Source organism: Nematolebias whitei, chromosome 8 (genome assembly GCF_014905685.2).
Source record: "Nematolebias whitei isolate Nwh7 chromosome 8, NemWhi1, whole genome shotgun sequence".
NCBI lineage: Eukaryota > Metazoa > Chordata > Actinopteri > Cyprinodontiformes > Rivulidae > Nematolebias > Nematolebias whitei.
In genome coordinates this window covers 16584618-16611538 of record NC_056505.1, presented here as the reverse complement: position 1 = coordinate 16611538, position 26921 = coordinate 16584618, and the positions used below count along the sequence as shown (strand labels likewise).

General features: G+C 38.1%; 1 protein-coding gene across 1 annotated transcript in view; it reads left to right on the top strand.

Annotated features, from left to right (window-relative positions):
• grid2 (glutamate receptor, ionotropic, delta 2) overlaps window positions 1-26921 on the top strand; it is a 724936-nt gene that overhangs the window by 604076 nt on the left and 93939 nt on the right. The window contains exon 12 of the mRNA XM_037680996.1: window positions 20032-20170. Within this exon, the coding sequence (XP_037536924.1) occupies window positions 20032-20170 (139 nt within the window). The remainder of the gene's footprint in view (window positions 1-20031; window positions 20171-26921) is intronic.

Sequence of the window (26921 nt, the reverse complement as noted above, 5' to 3'; positions counted from 1 at the left end):
AAACAGAGAAAGGATGAGTAAGAAGAGATATAACAATGAAGTGCTCCTCACCTAGATACATTGTTTGTGCTCACTAAGTCATTATGGAGTCTTATTAGTCAAAGGACATGAAGTAAAAGACCATTAGACCTGGATATAAATACATTAACAGAAAAAGGAGAATATGTAAAGAAAGATATAAAGAACCACCACACATAGGCTGGATCACATTTTCTAGCATTAGCCCTTTTACGTAAATGGATTCAACTTCAATATGCTCATATTTGCACAATGCAACAAACTTCCCATATAACATTATTTTTAATTATGGGGGGGGGGGGGGGGTTGATAAAATGTGACAGAACACATAAAACTACACATAACTAACTCTAATGAGACAAAATATTTTTATAAACAAATGTAAGACTATTTTTGCCATAATTCTCTGGTGTTTTTACTTATTATTTTTTTCACCGCAGTTACAGTTTTCTAGTTTTTAAAGTGTAAGAGCTTTATAAATTATTTAACTCAGGGCTGAAGGAAACAAACCAAAACTTGAGATTTTTTCCTGTGATTATCCTAATCTCAGCATCAGCCATTTTTTATCCCTTCATTGGATCTGGCCTTGAGAGCTCTTCTAAAGATGTCTGATTAGCAACAAGTTAAGACAACAGGCTGTGAATTGCATGCTTGCTATTGTTCTCACTGTCTGGAAACTATTGTGCTCTCCTTTCTATGTTCTATTTTTACCAGGATTTTTTTTTTTCCTTCTTTTTTTGTCTTTATTACTATACTGTGCCTAACTACACCTTGTGATGACAGTTCATTATCTCACTGCAGAGTCATGTAGATCTGATTTGAAATTTCAAAGTGGAGAGGAAATACATTTAACAAAGGGAATCCTTTTTTCACATTTTACACTGTGATCAAAAGCTTAGTACTCATATCACATACTGTCACGATCGTATGTCTGTATGCTCTGTGTGATGTTTGTATGCATGTCTGACAATGTGCAGCAACATGTACTCCAATCAGTGAGCATTTGTCAGTTTTGTTTGTATTAGAATGGTAGTTTGCACAGCAAAATTCATGTTTGCGTACTTGTACTTTGTATATACAGAAAAATCCTATATGGGAGAAACTGTATTAGGATTGAGAGTCAGAAAGGTTGAGCATGTAGCAATCTTGCTGGTACAAAATACTTTGTTGATCTCTATAAAACAAGATTATCTGTAAGAAACATTGCAATTAACAAAGGGCTATTTTTTTTACTGTAAAGTAAAAGAACAGTGAGAAATATTTTGCTCAAACTTTTTTTAAAATATCTACATTTTTTTACTCAACTCTTTTATGGTTTTTACACGAGGCCATTTCATTGTTAAATCAGTCATGGCAAAATACGGAAAAGCATTTAAACTTGAAATTAGAAAATAATCAAGTCTATTATTGGGCGGCTGTGGCTGAGCCGTTAGAGCAGTTGTCCTCCAATGCGAGAGTTAGGGTTTTGATTCCACATGCCGAAGTGTCCCTGGGCAACACACTGAATCCCTCATTGCCTCCGATATGTGTCCCATTGCTGTATGAATGTGATAAAGCACTGATTATTCTTTGTAAAGAAATAGTAAAGTGTTGTATGAATGGGTAAATGAGGCACAGATTGTGTTGTAAAGTGCTTTGAGTATCTTGATCAGATAGAAAGGTGCTATATACAGTACATTTACCATTTACCATATTACTTAGTCACATTAACTGATTTTCAACAGAGTTTTTACAGGTATAGTATTGTTTTGAGGTCTAAGAATGGGATCAGAAGATGTATTGCTTTACTGCAGAAGGAAAAACAGATTCATGTTCAGTAAGAACTCAATTGATGGGGTTATTGTGTCAAGAAAAAATGGTGACAACTAGTCATTTCTTCATATCTAAGAAATGTTTGGTAGAGGAGTTCAACAAAACATGGATGAATGACAATGACTTATCTGCTGTGCAAGTCAAGTTACTAGAATGACATGTTTGCATTTTGTTTCCATAAATCACAGATACATGCGTATAATCTCCATTATTCTTTATCAGAAAATCATAGTTTTATCCAGCATGTCATAGTCTGACAATTTGACAAGAGTATAACAGTTTGTGGGGGAAAAATGTTTGTTTTCAACCAAACCAAAGCTGTATGGATTTTGAAGTTTTCCAGCATTAACACCTTTTTGCAGCTCTTAAGTGGCAAGACAGAGTCAATTGTCCACAGCTGTCTCCAGTTTGCTGATGAGACCTCACAGTTCTTTGGCTGTTTGGATCTACTAGGCTCTGCTGGAACATTGTTCAACACATGGTACTCTGTCCACCCATAGTGAAAACCCTTGTGACTTAGTAATCACTAACCTCGTTCTCCTTGTGCTCCCTGCAATCTCTCTCCTTGCTCCTTAAGAACACCAGAGTCATCATCAGGCCTAGTTCCTTGTGTCTACACTGATTCTTTCTCCAGAGTTGCCACCTGCAACCAAACCTATAAGACGTCAAACCAAACATCTCAGCAGTCAGCCTTAAAGTCTGTGCTGCTACTCCTTCATCTCATTCAACTTACTGGGTTTCCTTGGTCATCTCTGTTGCACTGGAATACCACCATTCTCATTCCAAACCCAAATAAAGAGAAAGAAACAAGTAAGACATATTGATCATATCTACAAGCAACATCTCCTCTCCATATTCTTCTGCAGTTCCCTCTTGTGTTCCTGAGAATCACCTTTGTAAATAGACACTTCCCTTTTAAGCCTTTGATTATCTGGCCTGTTGTGTCCTCAGATGGGTCATTGAGTATCATAAATCCTGCAACAAAAACAAAATGTGATAAAAGCATCATCATACAGGATGAATTGCAACTGACACCATCATTTTATGAAAGGCGTCACTTCTATCTTTCCTTCAGCCGGCACACACTTCAAACAAAGTGATATAAGTTGTGCTTGCAAGAATTTCAACAAATAACTCATCTATTAAATTATTTTTTTAAGATATTTTATTGTCTCAGCATTTGGCATTAAATGTCATCACTAACATGTATATAAAATGTTGCTGTCATCTATTCCCAGTTAGACACCTAGAATTCATGCCACGGGCTTATTAAAACTATATCTGTTAACGTACGTGCTTATTTGCAGCAAACTTTTGTTTATTGGCTTCTTGAAAATGTGATCCATTTTGTAGTTGAATGTTTTAACCTCAAGGTTAAATTAAGGACTGAGTGGAAAAGGGAAAGGCACGAGCACTAGCAAATGGTGTTCACTAGTAATGGGCAAATGAAGCTTTTCTGAAGCACTGAAGCTTGTTTCAAAAAATGATTTATTACTTGAAGCTTTTCAACACTGTCCTCTTGTCATCTTGTGGCCAAAATTATAAAGCTCGGCTTGAAACCACAGCATGAAATGAACCACTTGATTGTTGTCAAACTGACAGAACTGACAGCTGCTGGTTAAAATCCAGTGATATTTCTGTTTATCAGCTGCCACTGTGCTGTTTCAAACACTTATTTTTCATAGGTAAAATAATTAAATTATGGTTATTTGGTGAATAAATGACATGTTGAATAAACTTGTTTAAAACATTTTGCATGTAATGACGCCTCTTTTGCTCGTGACTTCTTTGAATTTGTAAACAGATTTTTATAAATCTTATCCAATTTACAACATAATACCATATAACAATGCTTGTGCTGCAGGTTTCCAGCCTCCATGCCTTTAAATGTTTTTTCTTTTAAGATCAGATTCTCCTTATGTACATATAGTGTTTTTCTGGTATATATATATGTATTTTCTTTCTTGGGGTTAAAGTGCTATGAAATGTTTAACTAAACACCTTATACACATCAGGCTGGCTCCATGTTTCGCTGTATGCCGCTCACTGGTTTGTTATATTTTGTGCAATTTGCACCATTAACACCCACCACAAATCTGTCCAATGATTTACATCCTCATAAACCTTGGAATCAGACAGCTAAAGTAGTGACGTCACCTTGGCACTTTCGAAGGTTCGGGTGTCATTGATTATGTGACTCTTGCTAAACGGATCAAGCTCCAACATAGAGCTTCAAAAGCACTGTTTTTTATTTATTTATTTTTATTTTTTTATAATATATATGCCCCGGAGCTTCAGCTTCAGACAGCCCATCACTAGTGTTTGCACACATTTTATCTTTGAACAAAATTACATGGAAAGTAAAAGTGGAGCTACAAAAATTAATAGGATCCCACAAAACTAAAGTTCAGATCTTTGGGGGAGAAAAAACACAGAACTCCTTTGATGTTTAACCAAATGCAATTTTAGAGCTCTGCATTTTATGCTCCACTATTAGCTAAAATTTGAAGGGCAAGTATACAACACATGCTTACAAAACATAAAACCCATACTATACACAATAGGCAGTTTGTAAAAAATAGACTGCATTGTATAATAACACTGCATATAATTTCTGTCTACTAATAATGCATACAACATAAACAAAACAGTACTCATTGATCAAAACTTTTAAATGCTTGCTGCATAAGACTTTTGATTAATGCAAACATTGATATTTGGACCAGATACTCTGTTAAAGATGACTGTTAAATGTTTTCTTTTTGAAAAAAAGCTATATTTGATATTAAAATGTAAGACGCACAAGAATGGGAAACACCAGACAAATGAGGCAGATTTAGAAATATAAGTCTTGACTCTTTTTAGCCATAGTCTGTATGCATGTACTGTCCTTGAGAAAAGGAGAATGAATAAAGCAAGATGTTTGGTGGAGTGGCAGGAAGAGCAGGGTTATGTGAGTTGTGTGGTGTGAATAATTGAAACTAGTATTTTAAAATTGAATATGAGATACTCAACCACAATCACTATCAAGTGAAATGTTTTAGAAGTACACACATACTTTCAGACATGTGTGTACCTGTATGTGGTAGTGTGTACATGAGAAAACAAACACTTTGTTCTAGTCAATGTTAAAATTGCTGAGAGAGCCATCTGTCAGAAGTTACTCTCAGAGAAGCAGCCATGGTGTTACTGGTTTGATGAAATGAGACAGTCTGAATGCAGTCACCTGTCCAGTGCTGTTGTGGTAGGTGACAAGAATGGCTTTGTGTATTTGTGGATGTCTTTGCATCTGAGCAAGTTAAAATTACAATCCTGACCTCCAAAAAGGTGGAAGGTTGCATAAAAAATAAACAAAACAGAATGTGATGATTTGAACATCGTGTAAACCCATACCTTATTCACAATGGAAATGCATTGAATATCAAAAAATATATAATAATTCTTAAAAAATATACTTTGTACTTTTATTTTATAGCAGCAACCCATCTTGTAAAACTGGGACACTGATGTTTCCCACCATGAAGCATCCACTCTTTTTTTAAACAGCAGTCAGTAGACATCCAGGAACAGAGGAGACCAGATGCTGGAGTTCATTGCATTCCGTTTTAATTTAAATTGTACACAGCCCCCCAGATATTTTCAGAATTGGGGTTGTAAAAAATAACAGTTACGTTTTTTGTTTTTTTTAAGTACTGTAAAAGAGCTGCTGCCTCTCAGCGAGCAGGTCCCTGGTTCAAATCCCAGTCCAGGGGCCTTTCTGGGTGGAGTTTGCATGTTCTCTCCGTGCATGTGTGGGTTTTCTCCTGGTACTCCAGTTTCCTCCCACAGACCAAAAACATGCATGTTAGGCTGATTGGTAACTCTAAATTGTCCCTAGATGTGAGTGAGAGAGTGAATGGTTGTTTGTCTCGTTTGTCCCTATGTGTCCCTGTGATGGATTTGTGACCTGTCCAGGGTGTACCCCGCCCCTCGCACAGTGATTGCTGGACATGGGCACCGGCGACCCCCGTGACCCAAAATGGAAAAAGCAGGTAAAAGATAATGTATGGATGGAAGTACTGTAAAAGTTTCATCAAAGTTCATGCTCAATAATCCAGTTAAAAGTATCCAACATGGTTCAGTCAGGTCACTAGGACAGTTTCTTTTTATTGTTGTGAGACATTTCATCCTTCATACAAAGGACTTCATCAGTCTGAGGAGCCACAAACAAACTCAGTCCCACAAGCAGCACACTCACATAGTGGACCAACAAGTTTGTTGGTGATAAGATGGTTTCTGGGGCCTGCCCTCTCCTCTGTCGACTCCTCTCAGGCAGCCATAGCCAAAATGGTTCAAAACATCAAAGTTACCAATACTTTGATACTTTTACTGATACTAATACTGTTACTTAAAATGTTAATTGAAAACAGCATGAATTGAATCAACATGCTTTAAATTAAAGTTAAAACTAAAGCTTATAAATGACATTTATTCCGTACTAAATCTTTAATGCGTTACAACTCTAAAGTTAGCTTAGTAGTTACTGTAACACTTGGTTTAGTTAGGTAACATTTTTACTTCACTATTTTTAATGCCTTACTTTGAAATTCAACATCAATTTAAGAGCAAAGAAGCTTATCCATGTTTACATTTACTTCATAGAATGATTGCTAACTAAAGTGCACCACAGCATGTCCAGTAAAGGGTCTGATATAATGGATTACTTCCACCCAATGCCAGCTTTCAACAACGTACATCTTTATGAATTAGTTTTGCACTTGTATGTGATGATTTTCCTCCCACGTTTTTGCCCGTAAGGAATGATCCCATACAGAGCTATCACATGCATATGGATACAAGCAGTCCCGACTTCCTGTTGGCTCTTGTACCCTTTACATTATACATATTTTGTATTGATCCTTTTATAGGAGGTGAGTAGGGAAACATAGCCTTCAAATAAGCTGAAAGAAATTTCGGCTGACTCTATCATTTTTATGCTCCTTTTAACTGTGGGGGAAAAAAAAGGCAAAAGTGCTGATGAGACTCAAGAAAAGGAGAGACGAGACAAAACCAGAGTTTATTTAATAAATCTAATGTCAAGCAATTTCTGCATATGGTGTACACCCTCAGCAGCACACACATTAAAGATCCATTCATTGAAGGACTTTTGGCCAAGCTGTTCTGCAAGGACATGGGTAAGTTCCCACACTGAAGCACAGACTCATGCAGGCGCAAATGCATTCATACACTGGGAATGGTTGGGGTTTATCACCAGTCTCCACACATGGCCCTATAAATTCACTGGCTTGCTTTTCCTTCATTTAATTCAGGGAGTAAGAACCTTTCCTAAAGCAGAGTTTGAATGAATGTTTACAAGAGATGATGCAGCAAGTCGGTTAGTCTAAAAGGAAGCTATGGAAACGCTTTAAATGTCGGTAAACACATTTGGATTCAGCTTTAAAGTTTGTCAGCGCAAGTTAAAACTGAGTATAACTGTAGAAACTGTGCCAATGAGTTTCAACACAATAAATGCAATATATAGAAATTTAAACTAATCAGTGTTGAACTTCTGTCACAACACAACTAATACACATCCATCCATCCATCTATTATCTTCCGCTTTTTCCATAGTCGGTCAGACAGCAGCTTGAGCACTGAGGCCCAGACATCTCTGTCAACAGCCACCTCTTCCATTTCTTCTAGGAGGATTCCAAGGTGTTCCCAGGCCAACAGAGAGACATAGTCTCTCTAGCGTGTCCTAGGTCTTCCCCGGGGTCTCCTGCCAGTCAGACATGCCCGAAGCACCTCCCTAGGGGGGCGCCCAGGAAGCATCCTTACCAGATGCCTGAACTACCTCAACTGGCTCCTTTTGATGTGGAGGAGTACCCTGTGGAAGAAACTCATTTCAAGCGCCTGTATCCACAATCTGATCCTTTTGGTCACTACCCAAAGTTTGTGGCCATAGTTGAGGCTAGTACACATAAAAAAATTAAAAAGAGTTTGAATGAAAGCTTTTTTCTTTATGTTAACAACAAATATGCAACCTTGTTCAATTTGTGACGTTAAGTAATATATACCCTAACTACTTAGGTATTTCTCTTTATCTAGGAAAAAAACTCAGGCAATGACTGTCTTTCTGTAACTGTGCCCAACGTTTACAGTTTATAGTTTCTCCAGTAATATGTTATTGACAGTTTCAGACAATGTGTGTAGCTATGATGTACTGTTGCACTCCTCTGTAGCATAATGCCACATCTCAGCTGGATGTAGTAACAAGTATGAGAGAACACCAGCTGAGTGAAAAATGTGGCATGGAGGATTGTTGCAGATGAACTTCAGGAACTGATATAATCCAACTTCTCACTTCAAGTGGAATATAAAAAAATGGTTCCATGTAAAGTTAAAGGTACCCAGTTTTTTAACTACATATTGTTTGTTGTATTTTTTTTCTTCTGATGTCTGAAATCTTCAAATAGTCGATTAAAGCTCAGATCTTCAAACTGTGCTTGTCCTGTAGTAAGTTTTATAGTAGAGTTTAGATTAATGGTATTTATTCATCCAGCTTAAAAGTAATGGAGTACTTGGAGGACAAACACTCTGACCTTTCCATCTGGTCTATTGCTTATGTGTTTAGAATATTTATCACTTGAGTTAGATCCCAATATTTTACTAGTGAGAAAAAATGAATCTATGTGAGTCAATGCCACCTTCCTCATTTTTTAATAACATAATTAAAGCAAACTTTCAAAGCCAAAAATCCAATAGTGAGAAAGACCTACGGCAGACTGCCTAAAAATATGTTTCCAGTCCCTATCTCTCTTTAGTAAAAATTAACATACGACATGTGTTAGTCTCATTATTGCTTGGGTGTAAAATGTGGTTCCTTTAAAACCACGAGGTTAAAATGAATCGGTGTAGTGCTAAATGTGTCTGTTAAATACACACTTACTACATAAACCCGTAGTCCCACTCTTCTTTTTTATTTTAATTTTTTTGTTTACACCGTGTCTCTCTCTGCAGATACCACTGATATTAACATGGAACTAATGCAGGGAATAATTTGCGTTTCAGTCTTCATTGTTTTCTTTTTAAAAATAAAACTTGGTTGATATCAACAAGTTTTATGCAAATTGTAGCAAGTGCGACTCCTCACACCATAACCTCCTAAGCGTTCCATAGAATGCTGCTTTTTAAACTTTTTTTTTTATTTATTTAAATATTCTAGTGAAGTAACTGCCTGATTACCAGTGTCCAGTTTTACTTGTTACACTGGTTTTTAAAATAACTGAATCTTGCAATCTGTAGTTTGGGTTTATCAGTTGTACATGAGCTTTACACACACCACAGAATTGTGAAGCACCTCTTAATTGTGTATTGTGTTCTTCCCAAGGACCACACACAAAATGTAGGTTTGAGTCTATATTAGTTAAAAATAAATCTAAATATATATGTATTTATGATTTTATTAAAATAACGGGGCATCACCCTTTTTCAAGAGAATTGAAATCTTTGGTTTAAAATCAAATCTCAAAGGAATAACCCACAGTATATCTGAGTTCTATCGTGCTGTAATCTTCTGTATATTGAAACACACAACACTTGTTTATGTTAAAACACCATGCACGTGGCATTTATTGAATTAAGTATATCAACACAGCAATGGCATATGAAATAAGACTGCTAATATTGAAAGGGAAACAGTGATGTAAAATAGCTTTTGAACTTTGAGAAGAAATCTAAAAAAGTTAAATCTGGTCCTCTGGACATGTTTTGTTTTTTGAATGTCCAGAGGACCAGATTTAACTTTTTTAGATTTTTCTACCTGGATTATTGAGCATGCATCAGGATATTTTGAGAAGAAATGTTATTTTAAATTGACTAAGCTTAAAATAAGTTTATAAAACTTATCTGAGATTCGTGGACTAAAATAAAGTTCAACTAAGCTGGCACTTTGAGGTGTTCTTTGCTGGATGGGAGGACATTCTATTTCCTACCAGATCGTAGCTTCCTCAGTCACCAGGTGGATGCTGAGAGGAAAGTGGTCTTTAGAAAGTGACCTTTGTGGATGAAGTGGAGACCTCCCATATGTTTGCCATTGGTTGCCAAAGCAGATTCTTTCCGGACTCTGCTCCGAGGGTGGCCTGAGCTTCTGTGTATGTGTGGACTCTCTCTTCTCTGACATGCACTTTGACCCACAACGTGGAAAAGACAACAAAGACTATGGCAAGGACCAAAATGGGGTAGAGGTAGGGCAGCTGACTTGGGACCAAAAAGTTGCGGTTTGACTCCCAGCCATTCCCACATGTTGTGGTGTCTGAGAAAGACACCTAATCCTAATTGCTCCCCGGGCACTTACAAAGCTGCCCACTGCTCCACCTGGGTGTATCTCACGTGTGATGGGTTAAATGCATAGAACTAATTTCGCCATTGTATGGGAACATACAATGCACAATGATGACAATCTCAGACTTCCCCTTCCTCTGTCCCTCTCATCAAGTGCTGTGTATATTTCATGTAAATGTCTAACAAAAAAAAAAAAAAAACTGAAATAATGCGGGACACATTTTTAAAATTATTATATCAGCCCATGCATACTCTCACATAAACAACTTTGTCATCAGAGATGTGAATATACCTGATCATTTTTTGTTGCCAAGTTGCTGATTAGAGCTTGTGCTAATTTGTTATGCTGAGTGCAATCAAAGCTTCTCCTGCCACAATGAAAGTGCTTGATAATGTTTGTTTAATTTTTAGCGTACATTTATTTTAATCAAAAATTGTTTTGATGTTAGTGAGATACCGTTAAGGCAATTAGCCATAAACTTTATGAAATACTTTTGTATCTCCATAATTTCTCCTTAATGTGCAGCTGCGAACACATACTCTGAAGTTGTTATAGGGAAATCAGAGCGCATGCTGCAAAAGAAGATGCCATTAGGCAAATCTTTGAATCGAAATCTTTGTGCCTCTCAGCTCAAATCCTCAGCATGACTGGCCTGTCGCATCCTTTTATTGGTGACACTTGATGGCTTGGGGAAAAAAATTGCCAACCACATGGAAAATCCCTTTCAGCTTTGGCTGATAGCCAGGGATATTAGAGGTGGCACAAGTACAATGCATAGATTGAATAGTAGACGTCGAGAGAGCTGCTGGAAGAGGGATACACCCCCCCTTTCCATCCTCCCCCAACTCTTTTTCTATTCTCTCACGTCTTCCCTCTTCACTCTTGGTCCAGTTTTGTAATATGTCTCTCCCAAGATGTTTATAATCACTAGGGCACCAGTGGTTGAAAGTGATTGAGGTGCTGAAGGAAAAAATGATGGTAAAAAATAAATAAATGATTCCTGCAAGTCATCAGATGGTGGTGGGTATAATCTGTGGCAGTTCTTGTTCAGTGTTGAGATCGGAAGCTTTACAGGAAAGTCACACATGCTGTATATATTAAAGCCTCCTGGATGTGCCCACCAATCGAGTGGCTTCAAAGCTGCACTCATTTGCAGCTACCTTCCCTGCAGAATGTCAACAAGGGGGTGGAAAGGAGGGAAGGTGCAGAGGAGGACGGTAGGGAGAGATGAAGCAAGGGAAGAGGAAGATGTGAAACAGCCAGGCAGACAGAGATAGAGTGGAAGTGTTTGATGCAGGAGTGTTGGCTTATGGAATATTTTCACAGACGAAACATGAAGGACTCCACGGTACTTGTGCTTGTCTAATTTTTAGCACTATTTTCTGACAGTTTTTATATCTAATCAAGCATATATTTTATGTCTTCAATTGTCCATACGAGTGTTTGATTTTGTCTATTGTATGAAAATCACAAACATGTTAAATTCAACAAAGAGAAGCAACCAAAATATAGTAAAGTTAAATAAAAATGACCAAAGGCTCTTTACTGTCTTTCACATTTATCTGTGTTGTCATGTAGCAATTCTCTGCAAATAAAATTTGCCTAACCCTTTCATTTTGATAGAAACCCGTGTCCCAAACTGGGTCATTATATATTTAATGATGTCGTCTGGCAGAGCCGTGCACAAAAACATTTATTGTAATAAAGCATATATATTGAGAGGTTGAGAAGTATTGGAGGGTGAGACAGGTTTCCCCAGAAGTGCTTTGGATCGTAACTCAAAGAAGATGAAAAACAAGTACTTAAAGATTTATTTTAATTAATACTTACATATTTAGCATAACCTTTGAAACCCTGACATTTGAGTTCCACAAGATATTTTAAACCAAAATAAAATGTGTTCAATGTACTTTGTAGTTTGACTGTATCAAGCTGTAATATGAAATTAGCTTAGCTTATTCACTAAGTGTTGATCCATTGACATGTTACTGTGATTACAGATACTGAAGTTTGCCATAGACAAACTGGTTTCATTTGGATTTGTGCAATAACATTTTTATTTAATCTTAAAATTATTATCATTATTTTATTCTAGAGAAAATAGTTGTAGGTCAGAACATCTGCAAAGAAATAATCTGTTTGAGGAGTTTCAGTCAGGGTTTAGAGCTTACCATAGCACAGAATCTGCTCTGGGGAAAGTTACTAATGATATTCTCACGGCCTCAGACTTGTGTCTACACTGGTCCTGTTAGACCTCAGTGCTGCATTTGATACAGTTGATCATAATATTCTACTACAGAGACTTGAACATGATAATGGAATTACAAGAATGGCTCTAAATTGGTTTAAATCATATTTATCTGATAGATTCCAATTTGTATATGTATATAATGAATCTTTTTCATACACAAAAGTTAGTCATGGAGTTCCTCAGGGTTCAGTGCTTGGACCAATACTTTTTACCTTGTATATGCTTCCATTAGGTAATGTTATTAAATAGTATGGGATACATTTTCATTGTAGGGGATTGGTGGGGATTTCATAGGGGAGTAGTAGTGCAGAGGTTAGAGAATATGATCCTGTGTTCAGAAAGTTGCAGGTTCAACTCCTTGGACTGACAACATCAAAATGTGGGTGGAAAAGGTGAAACACCCACACCTGCCTCCACCCTCATTTGCACCACTCTGAGCCCTTGAACAAGGCCCTTAACTCCCATCATCTGCTCCCAAATAGGGGTCTCTTGAAAATGAGTTCTCATGACTCAATGAGACTACCTGTATAAATAAAGGGTAAATTAAAAAAAAATATGTTATGCTGATGATACACAGTTATATTTGTCCATGAAACCCAATGAGTACAACCCATTTCTTCAAATCAAGGTTGTTTAAAAAACTGTCTACAACAGATAAGATGTCAAGCTTTCAAACTCTTTTCACAGAAGTGCACATTAAGAAAATGTACTCAATTTAACAACAAAGTCCATGCTCAATAATCCAGGTATAAAATCCAACATTTTTCAGTCAGGTCATCTGGACAGTTTCTTTTTTTGTGCTGAAACGTTTCGCCTTCGATCCGGAATGCTTCATCAGTCAAGGAAACACACAACAAAACTGATTCTTCCTCCAACAGCTTACTCCAAAGTGGAACAAACCAGTTCTGCTTGTGATTAGAGGTTTAACAAGACTGTCAACAAGGAAGAGGGCCAGCAATGGAGGAGGGGCGTACCAAAGAGACCATCTTATCACAAGCAGAACTGGTTTGTTCCACTTTGGAGTAAGCTGTTGGAGGAAGAATCAGTTTTGTTGTGTGTTTCCTTGACTGATGAAGCCTTCCGGAATGAAGGTGAAACGTTTCAGAACAAAAAAAGAAACTGTCCAGATGACCTGACTGAAAAATGTTGGACTCCATTTAAGTTTTTCTTGTGTTTTCCAGTCATGCTCTTCACACTCTTTCTTTCTGCTCCTTCAAGTAAAATCAGTTTACATTGCAAAACATGAAATCCTTCAATGTGAGTGATCATTTTATAGTCTGACACTTGATGAAACATCACCATGCTTTATAATAAATAAAACCTTACTTAAATTAACTTTTGTTGCTTCTGTTTGAGAAACGTCAACATTGTTTTGTTTCAAGGTTTAAAACTCTAAGAAGACATCTGTACAGACTACCGGAGCATGAAAAGCTGTCTGCATTATTTTATAAGATAAATGGTCTGTAAACTTCATTGTGTAAAATCATTTATAACAGAAAATTTTGTAAGGTGTCATTTAGGGATGAACCGATTCACTTTTTTCACTTACTATCTGTTACCGATATCTGCAGTTTAGTATTGGCCAATACAGATCCAATGCCGTTCTGAAAAAAAAACTGTGCTGGATTAACAAAAATAGCTAAATCATGTCATCTGGACCTAAACAGGTCCAGATGACATGATTTAGCTATTTTTGTTGTCTACCTGGATGTTTGAGCTTACAAACCCAGTGCTGAATTAACTTAAAACATTTGTTTTGTTAAATGCAAACATGAATGTACTGAATTACAAATTTTTGAAATCTCTGCACCATAACAGCACACTTAAACACACCAAGAGCTTCACAAGCTTGGTCAAACATGTAAAAACAACACAACTTTAATTTGTTCAGTCAGTACACTAGCGTGTGACATCACTCAAAGCATAAAGCATAGAATTAGAGTGATAAGATCTGCCCAGTCATGGATCAGTCACATTGTCACCGATACCCGATCCAGAAGGTTTTTTTTTTATATCGGTACCAATGTCGATATTGGTATTGGATCGGTGCATCTCTAGTGTTATTCAAGGAAACCATTTTATTTTATGTCCGTCTATTTGCTGACCTGGGTAGTCCAAGTGGTTTTCTAGCCTTTAAAAGGCTCTTTTTGTGTGGATCTTTTGGTTTAGGCACCATGTTCACAGAGAAAAATATAAAGTGCGAAATATTTGACTGGACAATGTGGCAACCAGAATAAGGCATATTGCTGTAAAAAGGCCATAAAAGAGACAGCCATAAAGTATTTCACTTCAGTTTTACTTGCGAACCTTCTGCAGCACCATCCAATCCTGTGGTTAGTCGTTTACAGAACTATTAAGGAGTTACATCATTTTGTGGAAATATTGCAGAGATTCTGACTTGGATTTATCAGCTGAATATTTTCATCTCTCCTTTTTGGATTTTAACTCTTTAATGAACTGTTAAAACTTATTTTTGTTCCAGAATGATTCATTTACCATCTTGTGGCTTTAAGATAACCTCAGAAAGACAAGCATCTACAAAGTACACGTAGATTAAAAACAAAATGAAATTAAAAAAATTATAACTTTTATTATCACATGTCGTAGTGAATGTTTTGGAGAAAGTTTGGCAGGTCTGGTGTTGTTGAGCAGAGGGAAACTAGTTTTATAATTCAAGCATGTTGCTTCTCACGCTGGTCAAAATGTCAAGAATTTTACACAGTGCTTACAGAATGAGAGAATATTTTATTAAAGACAAAAGACTAAATAAAAACTACAACTGATACTTAGCTAAAAAAAATTAAAAATAGCTTAATAGACGCAACAAGAAGGTTTTCATAGAAACAATAATTTCAAAGTGATAAAAACAAATTTTAAAATATATAATAGCAAGAAGTTAGCAGTTAAAAAGTGTATTGATTGTGTAGATATTTGACAGTTCAGTTAGTTGTTCAGTCAGATAAGGCAGAAAGTGAGGCAAAAATTAGTTGGGTACCTGAAAAGTACCTTGAAGTTTGAAAAAATACATGCTACACTCAGCCTAGAGGGAAACAAAGAGCTACTCTGCTTTTTCTTCTACTCCAAAGGAAGTGCAGTTGTAACAACGTGGAGCTATTTTCAGGAGAATCAGTGGGGTGCGTTTTGATGCCGCCAAGCCGTATTCATAAAAGCACCTTCATGGTAACTAAGCCTCCTCCAGAATCCATAAACATGCAAACATAGCAAACATTTCTCGATGTTAAAAGTTTTCTGAAAAATTCCTTAAAAATAGATTTTTTTTTTTTTTTTACTTCAGTGTGAACTAAGAAGAAATGTCTTTTTATTGTGAATTTTATGGGGAATAGCTTTGTAAATTGCTATCTTTATTGAAAGCTGTCGAGAGGGTGTGTATATTTGCATGCACCAGGCTCTATTCCTTACATTATATAAATAACCTTTTTCTCTACTTTAATATCACTGTGATCTGAATATTATAATGCTTTGGTATCACTGTTTGTGGGATGATGTTGCCAGCTGGCTAGTTGCACTTACCAACCCATCATAAGTAAAAGTTTTCCTTTCCTCCCAGGACTCGACGGGTTCAGATGGTTCCAATAACGTGAAGGGGAGGGGCAGGTCTCTGATGACTTTTCTACAAAAATAATTCTAGTAATCTATTCCAGGAATTCTCTAATGAAATCTTTACCTGATCGTCTGTGAATCTGTTTTTTTTCTTTGACAAAGGCACCCCAGAGACTTCACTAGGGCTTTTGTTTGGCTCCAACACAGTCAACCATTGGAAGGACATCAATTATATGCCTCTTAATTTAAGCTAGGAACTCTAATATTACCTCCATGTAAACTGTAAGAATGTCATATCGTTCAACTTTTAAAACTTGGATCAAAATCTTTCTTTTTCTTTTTGAGTCATTCTGAGAACATTCACATAAACACAACAGGTTTCTTTATGTAGACATGATTACTTACCACTTTGAGGGGATTGATGATTGCAGTGCTTTGTTGTAATAGCATCCATCTGTGTTGTTTTTCTTTTGAATCAAACATGTTTGATAGCAAACAGAAGAAAAAATGCTCTTTGTGGTATCATTTAATACTGTTAAACACTTCAAGACACTCCATCCATCCATTATCTTTACCCGTTTGTTCCATTTTGGGTCACGGGGGTCGCTGGTGCCCATGTCCAGCAATCACTGTGCGAGGGGCGGGGTACACCCTGGATGGGTCACAAGTCCATCACAGGGACACATAGAGACAAACGAGACAAACAACCATTCACTCTCTCACTCACACCTAGGGACAATTTAGAGTTACCAATCAGCCTAACATGCATGTTTTTGGTCTGTGGGAGGAAACCGGAGTACCCGGAGAAAACCCACGCATGCACGGAGATAACATGCAAACTCCACCCAGAAAGGCCCTTGGACCGGGGTTTGAACCAGGGACCTGCTCGCTGAGAGGCAGCAGCTCTACCAGTTGCGCCACCGTGCTGCCCTGCTTCAAGACACTTTTTATTAATATTCTAAACTGTGTTGATATGTAGTTTAGCAGTATTTTAAAGGTAGGTTTTCTGTAGACATGGACTGTATTCAATTTAGACCTTGAGATAAAATGTAAAATGTAAAAGAATTGTTAATATTTCTTTCTATTTTTAATTGCTAAGTCACTTATGAACTGTCATATTTTCCTGCCTCCATATCAGGGTTTGCTGTCTTACAGATAACTAACACTGGGCATGAGACAGAGTACTTCCTAGACAGATCTATTGTTCATTTTAATAATATGGAAAGCTGCACATCTTTCCTCGATTACAGTCAGAAAGATGCTATAAGTGCTATAATATAATTTTCATAATTGGGGAAAACACATGAAGTATGATGTCATAAAGAGGTCATAAATCGATGTTGTCCCTTTTTCTTTCCTTTTATTCTTACAGATAAGCTTATGTGCTAAGACAAGAACAGTGAAAGATGTTTGAGACATGTCTGCATTTGCACAAAGGACTTTTTCTAGTTTGAATATTGTACAAAAGTCTTTTGTGTCACCAAAAATCAGCGTGTAAATCGTGCTGAGATGTTTAAATAAAAAGTTATTTTTGTAATTTCATTAGTCTGAAGCACAAAAATTAGATTTATTCTTTACTCATCTATTCTAGAAACTGACATGTTGGAGGCTGCTGATCAAATTCAAAGCTAGAGAACTAACTACTGTGGACTGTATAATTTGTAAAATAAAAATAAAAAAATTAAAAACTGTAATGTTGGCATGCTAGTACAAATTCCATCATTTATTCCTTTCATCATCATATACTGATAATAATTTTTATACAGAGAAAATGGCAGCATTGTGGCTCAGTTGGTCGAGCTGCTGTTTCTCAGTGGGAAGCTTGCCGTATCAAATCCCAGCTGGGAACCTTTCCAGATGAAGTGTGTATGCTCTCTCCTTGCATGCATGGTTTTCTCTGGGTACTCTGAAGAAAAGATACAGATCAAAAGCAGAATGGGGTATAACAAATTTTGAATAATTCATATCAGTTAAACCATTTTTTAAAATTGTCTGAATACAATGGAAGACAAAAGAAAAAGAGAACATGCAATTACATGATTGTCACATATGTTTTGACTGTAAAAATCCTGGACTGATCAGTCTTAGGTCGTTTTCACACCAGATAGTCCGGTAGACTCCGTTAGGTTCGGGACCAATATTCATGAGCTTTTGTTTACATTTGAGCTGGTGAGTTTGCATTCACACTGCACTGTGCAGTCGAGTCAACCTGTTGAGCCAACCTATTCCCCTGCTCGCCTGTGGGGGCGCTGCACCTAGAACTGCTGAAAGAAACGACACAAAAACCTCTGAAGACACGTCTTCTTCTTCTTCTGTAAATAAAATAAAAACGAAGTGGCATCAAATTTTAGCAGTTTTAGGAGTTATATTTTGTCATTTTTCAAAAATGGACTTAGCATGAGCAGAAGATGAGACAGAAGACCATGGAGAATATTGTTTTCCACACAAGGCAGCTGGAGGCTTCATATAAGGTCAGAGAAATGCGTGTTTGTTTATCCTGCGGAGCGGGCCCGGTCTGTTTACATTCACACTGTACTCGAACCGCGCTGGAGTTCGCTTCTACCGGACCGAGACCTAGGTTTTAGCCCGGGCCAGAGTTCGCCTTTTTGTTCCGTGACAGAGTTCGATGGCGCGTTCACACCTCCCTAAACGAACCGGACTTTCTAGGAAAAGGAGCTAGAGTTCGATTAAAGCGGACTAAACAGGGCTAGTCCGGTTCGTTTAGAAAGGTGTGAACATGCCATCGAACTCTGTCACGGAACAAAAAAGTGAACTCTGGCCCGGGCTAAAACCTAGGTCTCGGTCCGGTAGAAGCGAACTCCAGCATGGTTCGAGTGCAGTGTGAATGCAAACAGACTGGGCCCCGCTCCGCAGAGTAAACAAACACGCATAGCTCTTACCTTATATGGAGCCGTCAGCTGCCTTGTGTGGAAAAACAATATTCTCCAGGGTCTTCTGTCTCATCTTCTGCTCATGCTAAGTCCATTTTTGAAAAATGACAAAATATAACTCCTAAAACTGCTAAAACTTGATCCCACTTCGTTTTTATTTTTATTTACAGAAGAAGAAGAAGACGTGTCTTCAGAGGTTTTTGTGTCGTTTCTTTCAGTAGTTCTTGGTGCAGCGCCCCCACAGGCAAGTGGGGGATAGGTTGGTTCAACAGGTTGACTCGACTGCACAGTGCAGTGTGAATGCAAACTCACCAGCTCAAATGTAAACAAAAGCTCATGAATATTGGTCCCGAACCGAACCGAGTCTACCGGACTATCTGGTGTGAAAACAACCTTAGTTGACATTGTGATTCTCTCCTTTCAAGATGAATGATTTTTTTTTTTTTTTTACTCAATAGCGACAGCCAAAAAAACGTAAAGGCTGTAACTCAATCATGTTTGTGGTTGTGTGTGTTTAAAAAAATAAATAAATGACAATTGCAATGCACAATTGACTGGACAAAAAAGATAGCAGCAAACATGTTCTATTTAATTATCTTTTTTTATACAATAAAAAAAATGACATAGATGTAAATTAATAATGATTTATGTCACACAAATAATCTCTGATTGTTTTATTAAATTATTCATTTATTTTATTTTTATATGGCTTCTGAGGATTGAAAAGTTGTTTTTGTACTGCATAATGTAAAATACCATTATTTTGTAATGGAAGACAAACAAATCCCCTTTCTAGGAAATGTTCTTTAATTAACATGGGAAATACGGGAAGGCCACACAAATATTTTCTTTCGTTTTGTCATACTTCTTTAAAATTAATTATTCTGTTAAAGTTGATACATGTAACAGCCATGTATATAAAGCTATCAATATATTAAATATTTTGACAATGTGCTGGTTTGCTTCAATTTACAGCTCTTTATTACTCAGTGTGAAGTACAAATATAACCAAATGATTAAATCATATTTGCTTAATCCATACATAATCATTCGAGATGTGTTTCACAGCTTGAGTACCTTCAATATTTTCGTACAAATATATGCTTTCACTTGTTTATATAATCTATTTCTTGTAAGAGCATTTATTAAACACCATTTATTTTCTTCCTTCCTAGGCGGAGAAGTTCCCTACACTACGCTTGCAACAAGGATGATGATGGGTGTGTGGTGGATGTTCGCTCTCATCGTCATCTCTTCATACACTGCCAATCTCGCAGCTTTCCTCACAATCTCACGCATCGAGAACTCCATCCAGTAAGTGCTCAATTCTCCCCTGAGCTTCAAAGCAGCTAATTTTTGCAAGGTTAAAAACAAACTCCAAAGCCCTCACGCAACTGCAAATTCAATTTGGAGGTATTGATTTTATTGCTGCATATTATAACTTATCGAAAGCAGAGAACAGTTTGCATGCACAAACAGAAATGGATGCACACCTTTTCACATTAGGCATCTTGTGATGTGTTTATAACCACTTGTTACCGACACACACAGCGACACACTGCAGGGTCCCTCATTGCATCTGATTGTTACTCAAAGTGAAAATTCATTGTATCAGCCAGGTGTAATATATGACAGACACACGGACATCCCCCCCCAACACCCACATAGTTATTTAACATTTTACTGCCTGTCTCAGCCCTGTTATAGTCCACATTGTAAGGTGGTAGTCTCTATCCCCCCTCTCATCTGTCTGAGCATCCTTGTGTTTCACTAATGAAGATGAGAACAAGATAAAAATTGTGGCTTTTTTTTTGTATCCTCACATTTTAAGTATCAACAAAGCTGGAAAAACTTTGCACTTGAATTGCTCTCTCTCCTTCTTTCTCATGCACACGCACACACGCGCGCACACACACACACACGTTATCTCCTCCAGCTCTTTGTCCTCAGTTTATCTATCCTTGTGATAATATCCTACTTCTCTCCTGGTGGCACTCGGAAATGCTCATCTCTCATTGGACTAATAAGCATGTCTAAGTATCCGCTATGCCCGGCAGTGCCACAGTTAATTGTGCTTGGCTTTGGAATAAACAACATTATTTCTCTAAACTGTGTCACTATCCCTCTCTTAATTTGTTACTGACATTTTTATTTTCTGTCATTTTTTTTTCTCTTGCATTTCTTTCCGTGGGTTTTTGTCTTGGTTTTCTTTGGTCTCTAATATATTTTTCTCCTTATTGTTTTGTCGTTTCCAAAATATGTCTGCCCTGTGTACTAGAAGGAGAAGGGCTCTTTCTTACCTTTATTATCCTTACGTTGATCATTTAAATGTTATTTCAATAACACGAGTCTCTCACTCTGCTGCTTTGGTTACTATCAGTATACCAGGTTAAACTTGTTCACACATTTATAAGCAATTGTGTTGGCGTGTTAATTCATATTTTGTCATTGCTGCTGCTATATGCTGCATTGTGATTGGCATGAACATTAAACTATGAATATGTGAGTTACATATCATGATGTTTGGCTAAAACTGAATGCATTTAGTGTAACTGAGTTATAGTATGGGTACAGAAGCAACTACACAAGCTAAAGGAAGAGAAGCCCAGGAAAGATCGGAGGCATGACTCTCTTCAGTGTCTTCCATCAGAGCAGGCATGCTTTTTAAGTATTAATGCCCTTGTTTCATCCTGAAAATGAAATAACAAGTCAGCGTCAAGAAGCCTCCCTGGACTATTTCACGCTTGGATGTTTTCCCTCAATTTCGATGTGAATCCTTTAGGAAAACGGTGAAGACTGACAGAAAACAGCAGCAAGTTAAGGTGCAAGGGAGTACTGAGCAGACAGACAAAAAGGAACAAGCATCTTAATATGGAGATGGGGTGAACAAGAAGAAAAGATGAAGGTTTCAAAGGAAAAAAGGCTAAAGGTTAAGAGACAGAGTGGAAGACAAAGAGAGAAGTGAAGACAAACAGGAGTACAGAGGCATGAAACCGGAAAAAAATTGACTAGTGATGACCCGACAGAGCGGGAAATGTATTTTGGAGAACTAAAATGTTGGGAAGCAGACTGTCTCTGTTAAGAGGGCGATTAGATGGAGTGGAAGAATTGGTAAGAATAGGCAGACTAAAGGATGATGGTCTGGATGAACATAAAATGTTGCATTTGTGTCAAAATCAAACCAGAAAACCCTCCAGTGGGAGGTGGATCACAAACACCCAGGCTAACTCAGCTGTCTCCTTTTTAGCACTTTGCCCAACGGTGTTGTTTTTAACATGCTTTATTAATAAAGTTGCATTATTGTATTGTAAAATCTTCTAACAGATGTAATATTCTAATGGCTAATAGCTTCTAAATGTAAACGTTAGTAACTTCTGTATAGTGTTGCTGATAGACCCATTAACAAACTCCTCTCCATGTTGTTCATGTTTCTGTTTTATGTTGATTCTGAGTTGTTGTTTTTTTTAAAACACTATAAATCAACAAACAGATTACGCTTCATCATCAACAGTCTGTAGACTGCTTACTTACCACCATGGCACAACTCTGAAATGCAACTTTGATCTGCATACAATATTTTCTCTACAACTTTGCAAGATAATTCTTAAAAGTAGTAAATAAAAGTAAACAAATTCTGTTGGATACATCCAAAATTATTCAAACTGTATAAATATGGGAGTCCAACCATCCATCCATCTGAACATCCATCCATCCATCTGTACATCCATCCATCCATTCATCCATTATCTTTACCTGTTTCTTCCTTTTTGGGTCACTGGGTTCAGTGGTGCACATATTCAGTAGACATAGTGCGAGAGGCAGGGGACGCCCTACACAGGTCACAGATCCATCACATAGAGACAATCGAGACAAACAACCATTCACTCTCTCACGCACACCTAGGAACAATTTATAGTTACCAATCAGACTAACATACATGTTTCTGGTCTGTAGGAGGAAACCGGAGTACCCAGAGAAAACCCACGCATGCTCAGAGAGAAAATGCAAACTCCACCCAGAAAGGCCCCTGGGCTCCCATATCAGGTGGCATGGTGGCGCAGGTTGTAGACCTGCTTTCTGAGAGGCAGCAGCTCTACCCTCAGTGCCACCTGACATGGGAGTTCAAACATTTAAATTGTTTTGTACACAATTTAAAAAAGTAACCAGAAACACAGGTAGTCAATTATAAAACACAATCAGTGTCACTAAAAATCCACACTTGAAGTTGGTAAGCAAGATTAGGTCATTACTTTAACATCATGTCTGACGATGATGATCATTAGGTTGATTCACCTGTTTTGAAATAGAGTTCTGTGGAAAGATTATAAAAAAATTAAAATCTTACCTGTTGTACAAAGCTCTCCAAACCTTTTAAGGTTGAAAAAGTAATATATTGTGTTGACCTAATTATCAGACAAATGACAACTCCAAGAAAGGCCAATATGATGAAGATGATTTTGTTTTTTCAATCCAAATCAGGATTCTCCTTTACATTTTGTAGTCTGGTGGACCAGACACCAGCACCTTCATTGCACCATTAAACAGTTGGTCATTGTACATACTTTTGTGATGTCAGGCTTTACATTGATTATTCACTGAAAAACCCAAATTTACATTAAAAAAAATGTTGCTCTCTTTCAGTTGTCAGTCTCATTCTCTCTTATTCACTCTAACACACTCAGTGACACACACACAAACACACACACAAACACACATGCACAGTTTCACACACATACAGTATTTGTCACAAAATACATTCAACTGCTTTTCACTTCATTTACTTGCTCATTGAGCTGCTTAGGGGAATATAATTGCTTGCAAAATGAGTTAACATACACACAGGACAGAAAGACAAGTGTATGCAAATCCACATGCACAGAGAAATTAAATTCACATAAAACAAAGACAATTAAACACATAATATCTATATGCATATGCTTTCATGACACTACACATGAGGATTCCACAGTTTCCATGGTTCCTCCTAAGGTGCCTCATTTGAGAGATTCCAGTTTCCATGGTTCCTCCTCAGGTGCATCATTGAGGGATTCCACAGTTCCTATGGTTTCTCCTAAGGAGCCTCATTTGAGAGATTCCAGAGTTTCCATGTTTCAATTCAATTCAATTCAATTCAATTCAATTCAAAAATACTTTATTAATCCCAAAGGGAAATTATTTTGTTGTTGTAACTCATTATCTTCATTAAGAGATATTATAGATGCTGATGGCTGTAGACAGGAAGGATCTCTTGTAAAGGTCCATCCCACAGTGGATCCTAAGAATATGGCTGCAGATGCCGTCCGATTCGTCCACGCAGACTCGGATGGCCTCTTGGTTCCCCCGGGCTGTAGGAACGTCCGAATGCCGGGCAGAACTCCTCCCAAAGAAATGGTCACTCCTCCCAGCAGTCTGCCGAGCTCCTCGTTGCTGCGGACAGCCAAATGTAGGTGCTGAAAGACGACCCTGTCTTTCCGCTGTCATGAGCCGTGTTTCCTGCTAGTTCCAGGATCTCAGTGGCCAGGCACTCGAGCACAGCTGGCAAGTAGATGAGAATGCATCCACAGAACATCATTTTCAACTCATTTGAGATTTGGGGCTGTAGTTGAGATATTATTTGAGGTTTTGAGATGTTAATCAGCTGCTGTTGGTTGTAGAAAACTGCCTTGTTGCCATGGTTGTGTATCATAACAAATGCCCAAAACTAAAAAAGTTTCAGTAAAAATCCTTCCAGCTGAACAGCATCCGATACCAGAGGAAACAATCCTCCAAAAAATGTGATTTACATCCATAAAAAGAGGAATTAAAGTTTCCAAAAGCAAAATCTCAGAATTAAAGTAACAGAGCTACTCCAACTAGCAGCCACCGTGAGCTGCGCAATTCTAGAACTTATATATATGTAGCGCCCCCTAACGTCCTTGGCGTTATGGGGGTAGATAACCCGAGTTCTTTAAATCGGTTGGTATCTCTACCTGAATATTCTAAATGTATACCCCTTATACCACGAAGTATAACACAGTAGAATAAGCATACGTTTCAAACAAATAAACAGTTTAATGAACAATAGCACAGTTTCTTCAGTCTGTAATGAAATAGAAATGGTATGCTTAACCTCGTTAAACAGAAAGGAAACTTAAAGCCGGCAGCTAAAAATTTGTTTCGGTCGTCGCAGGCCTGATGTTGGTGCACTCGCGTGCTTCCCGCTCTTCCCATTAACGCTGCCAACAACCATGTCCCCCATCACCTGAATACGTCCCTCTCCAGGAGGTCGTATGTGCCGTAGTCCATCTGCTTCCATCCAACGTCCTCCCCAGGGTTGAAGAATCCACGCCGAGGTCCTTGCGTCACTCACAGCTGGCAGCCGCCAACCGTTCGCCGAGGTCCACGCGTCTCTCACGGCTGGCTAGCCGCCAACCATTCGCTGAGGCCCGCTAGCAGTAGCCACCAAGCTAGCGGCCTAACGGGATTGTTCTCCACGGGGTTAGTCACCCACACAGCTTCAACCTCCACAGGTCGATGGGAGTCCTTGTCTACCCCCTCACTGGCAAGAACAGCAGTTCAGTGGGGTGTTCCCCCACCACAATAGTTCACGGCAGCAGTGACGGTTCACAGCCACGGCGATGTCCTCCATCTTCTTCGTCGCTCTCCTCACGTCCCGTACCGGAAGCCCTCCTTCCCCAACCACCAAAATAAAATCCCAAGCAACCACATATTACAGTTGCATTGTTTTTTTGTTTTTGTTTTTTTTACAAACAATAACTGAACATATATTAAACTCCAAACACAATAGGTTTGCATATTCCATAAACACAAACTGAACATATATTAAATTCCATGTTCTTATTTGAGTTCTCTAATAATTACAACCGACATGAACGAAAACCACAAGGTTACATATATATGTATATATATGTATATATATATATATATATATATATATACAGGTCCTTCTCAAAAAATTAGCATATTGTGATAAAGGTCATTATTTTCCATAATGTAATGATAAAAATGATACTTTCATATATTTCAGATTCATTGCACACCAACTGAAATATTTCAGGTCTTTGTTTTAATACTGATGATTATGGCATACAGCTCATGAAAACCCAAAATGCCTGTCTCAAAAAACTTAGCATATTATGAAAAGGTTCTCTAAACAAGCTATTAACCTAACCATCTGAATCAATGACGTAACTCTAAACACCTGCAAAAGATTCCTGAGGCTTTTAAAAACTCCCAGCCTTGTTCATTACTCAAAACCGCAATCATGGGTAAGACTGCCGACCTGACTGCTGTCCAGAAGGCCATCATTGAAACCCTCAAGCAAGAGGGTAAGACACAGAAAGAAATTGCTGAACGAATAGGCTGTTCCTAGAGTGCTGTATCAAGGCACCTCAGTGGGAAGTATGTGGGAAGGGAAAAGTGTGGCAGAAAACGCTGCACGATGAGAAGAGGTGACCGGACCCTGAGGAGGATTGTGGAGAAGGGCCGATTCCAGACCTTGGGGGACCTGCGGAAGCAGTGGACTGAGTCTGGAGTAGAAACATCCAGAGCCACCGTGCACAGGCGTGTGCAGGAAATGGGCTACAGGTGCCGCATTCCCCAGGTCAAGCCACTCTTGAACAAGAGACTGCATCAGAAGCATCTCGCCTGGGACTGCTGCTGAGTGGTCCAAAGTTATGTTCTCTGATTACAGTAAATTTTGCATTTCCTTTGGAAATCAAGGTCCCAGAGTCTGGAGGAAGAGAGGAGACACAGAATTCACATTGCTTGAGGTCCAGTGTCAAGTTTCCACAGTCACTGGGGTGTCATGTCATCTGCTGGTGTTGGTCCACTGTGTTTTATCATGCGCAGGGTCAATGCAGCTAGCTATCAGGAGATTTTGGAGCACTTCATGCTTCCATCTGCTGAAAAGCTTTATGGAGATGAAGATTTCATTTTTCAGCACGATCTGGCACCTGCTCACAGTGCCAAAACCACTGGTAAATGGTTTACTGACCATGGTATTACTGTGCTCAATTGGCCTGCCAACTCTCCTGACCTGAACCCCATAGAGAACCTGTGGGAT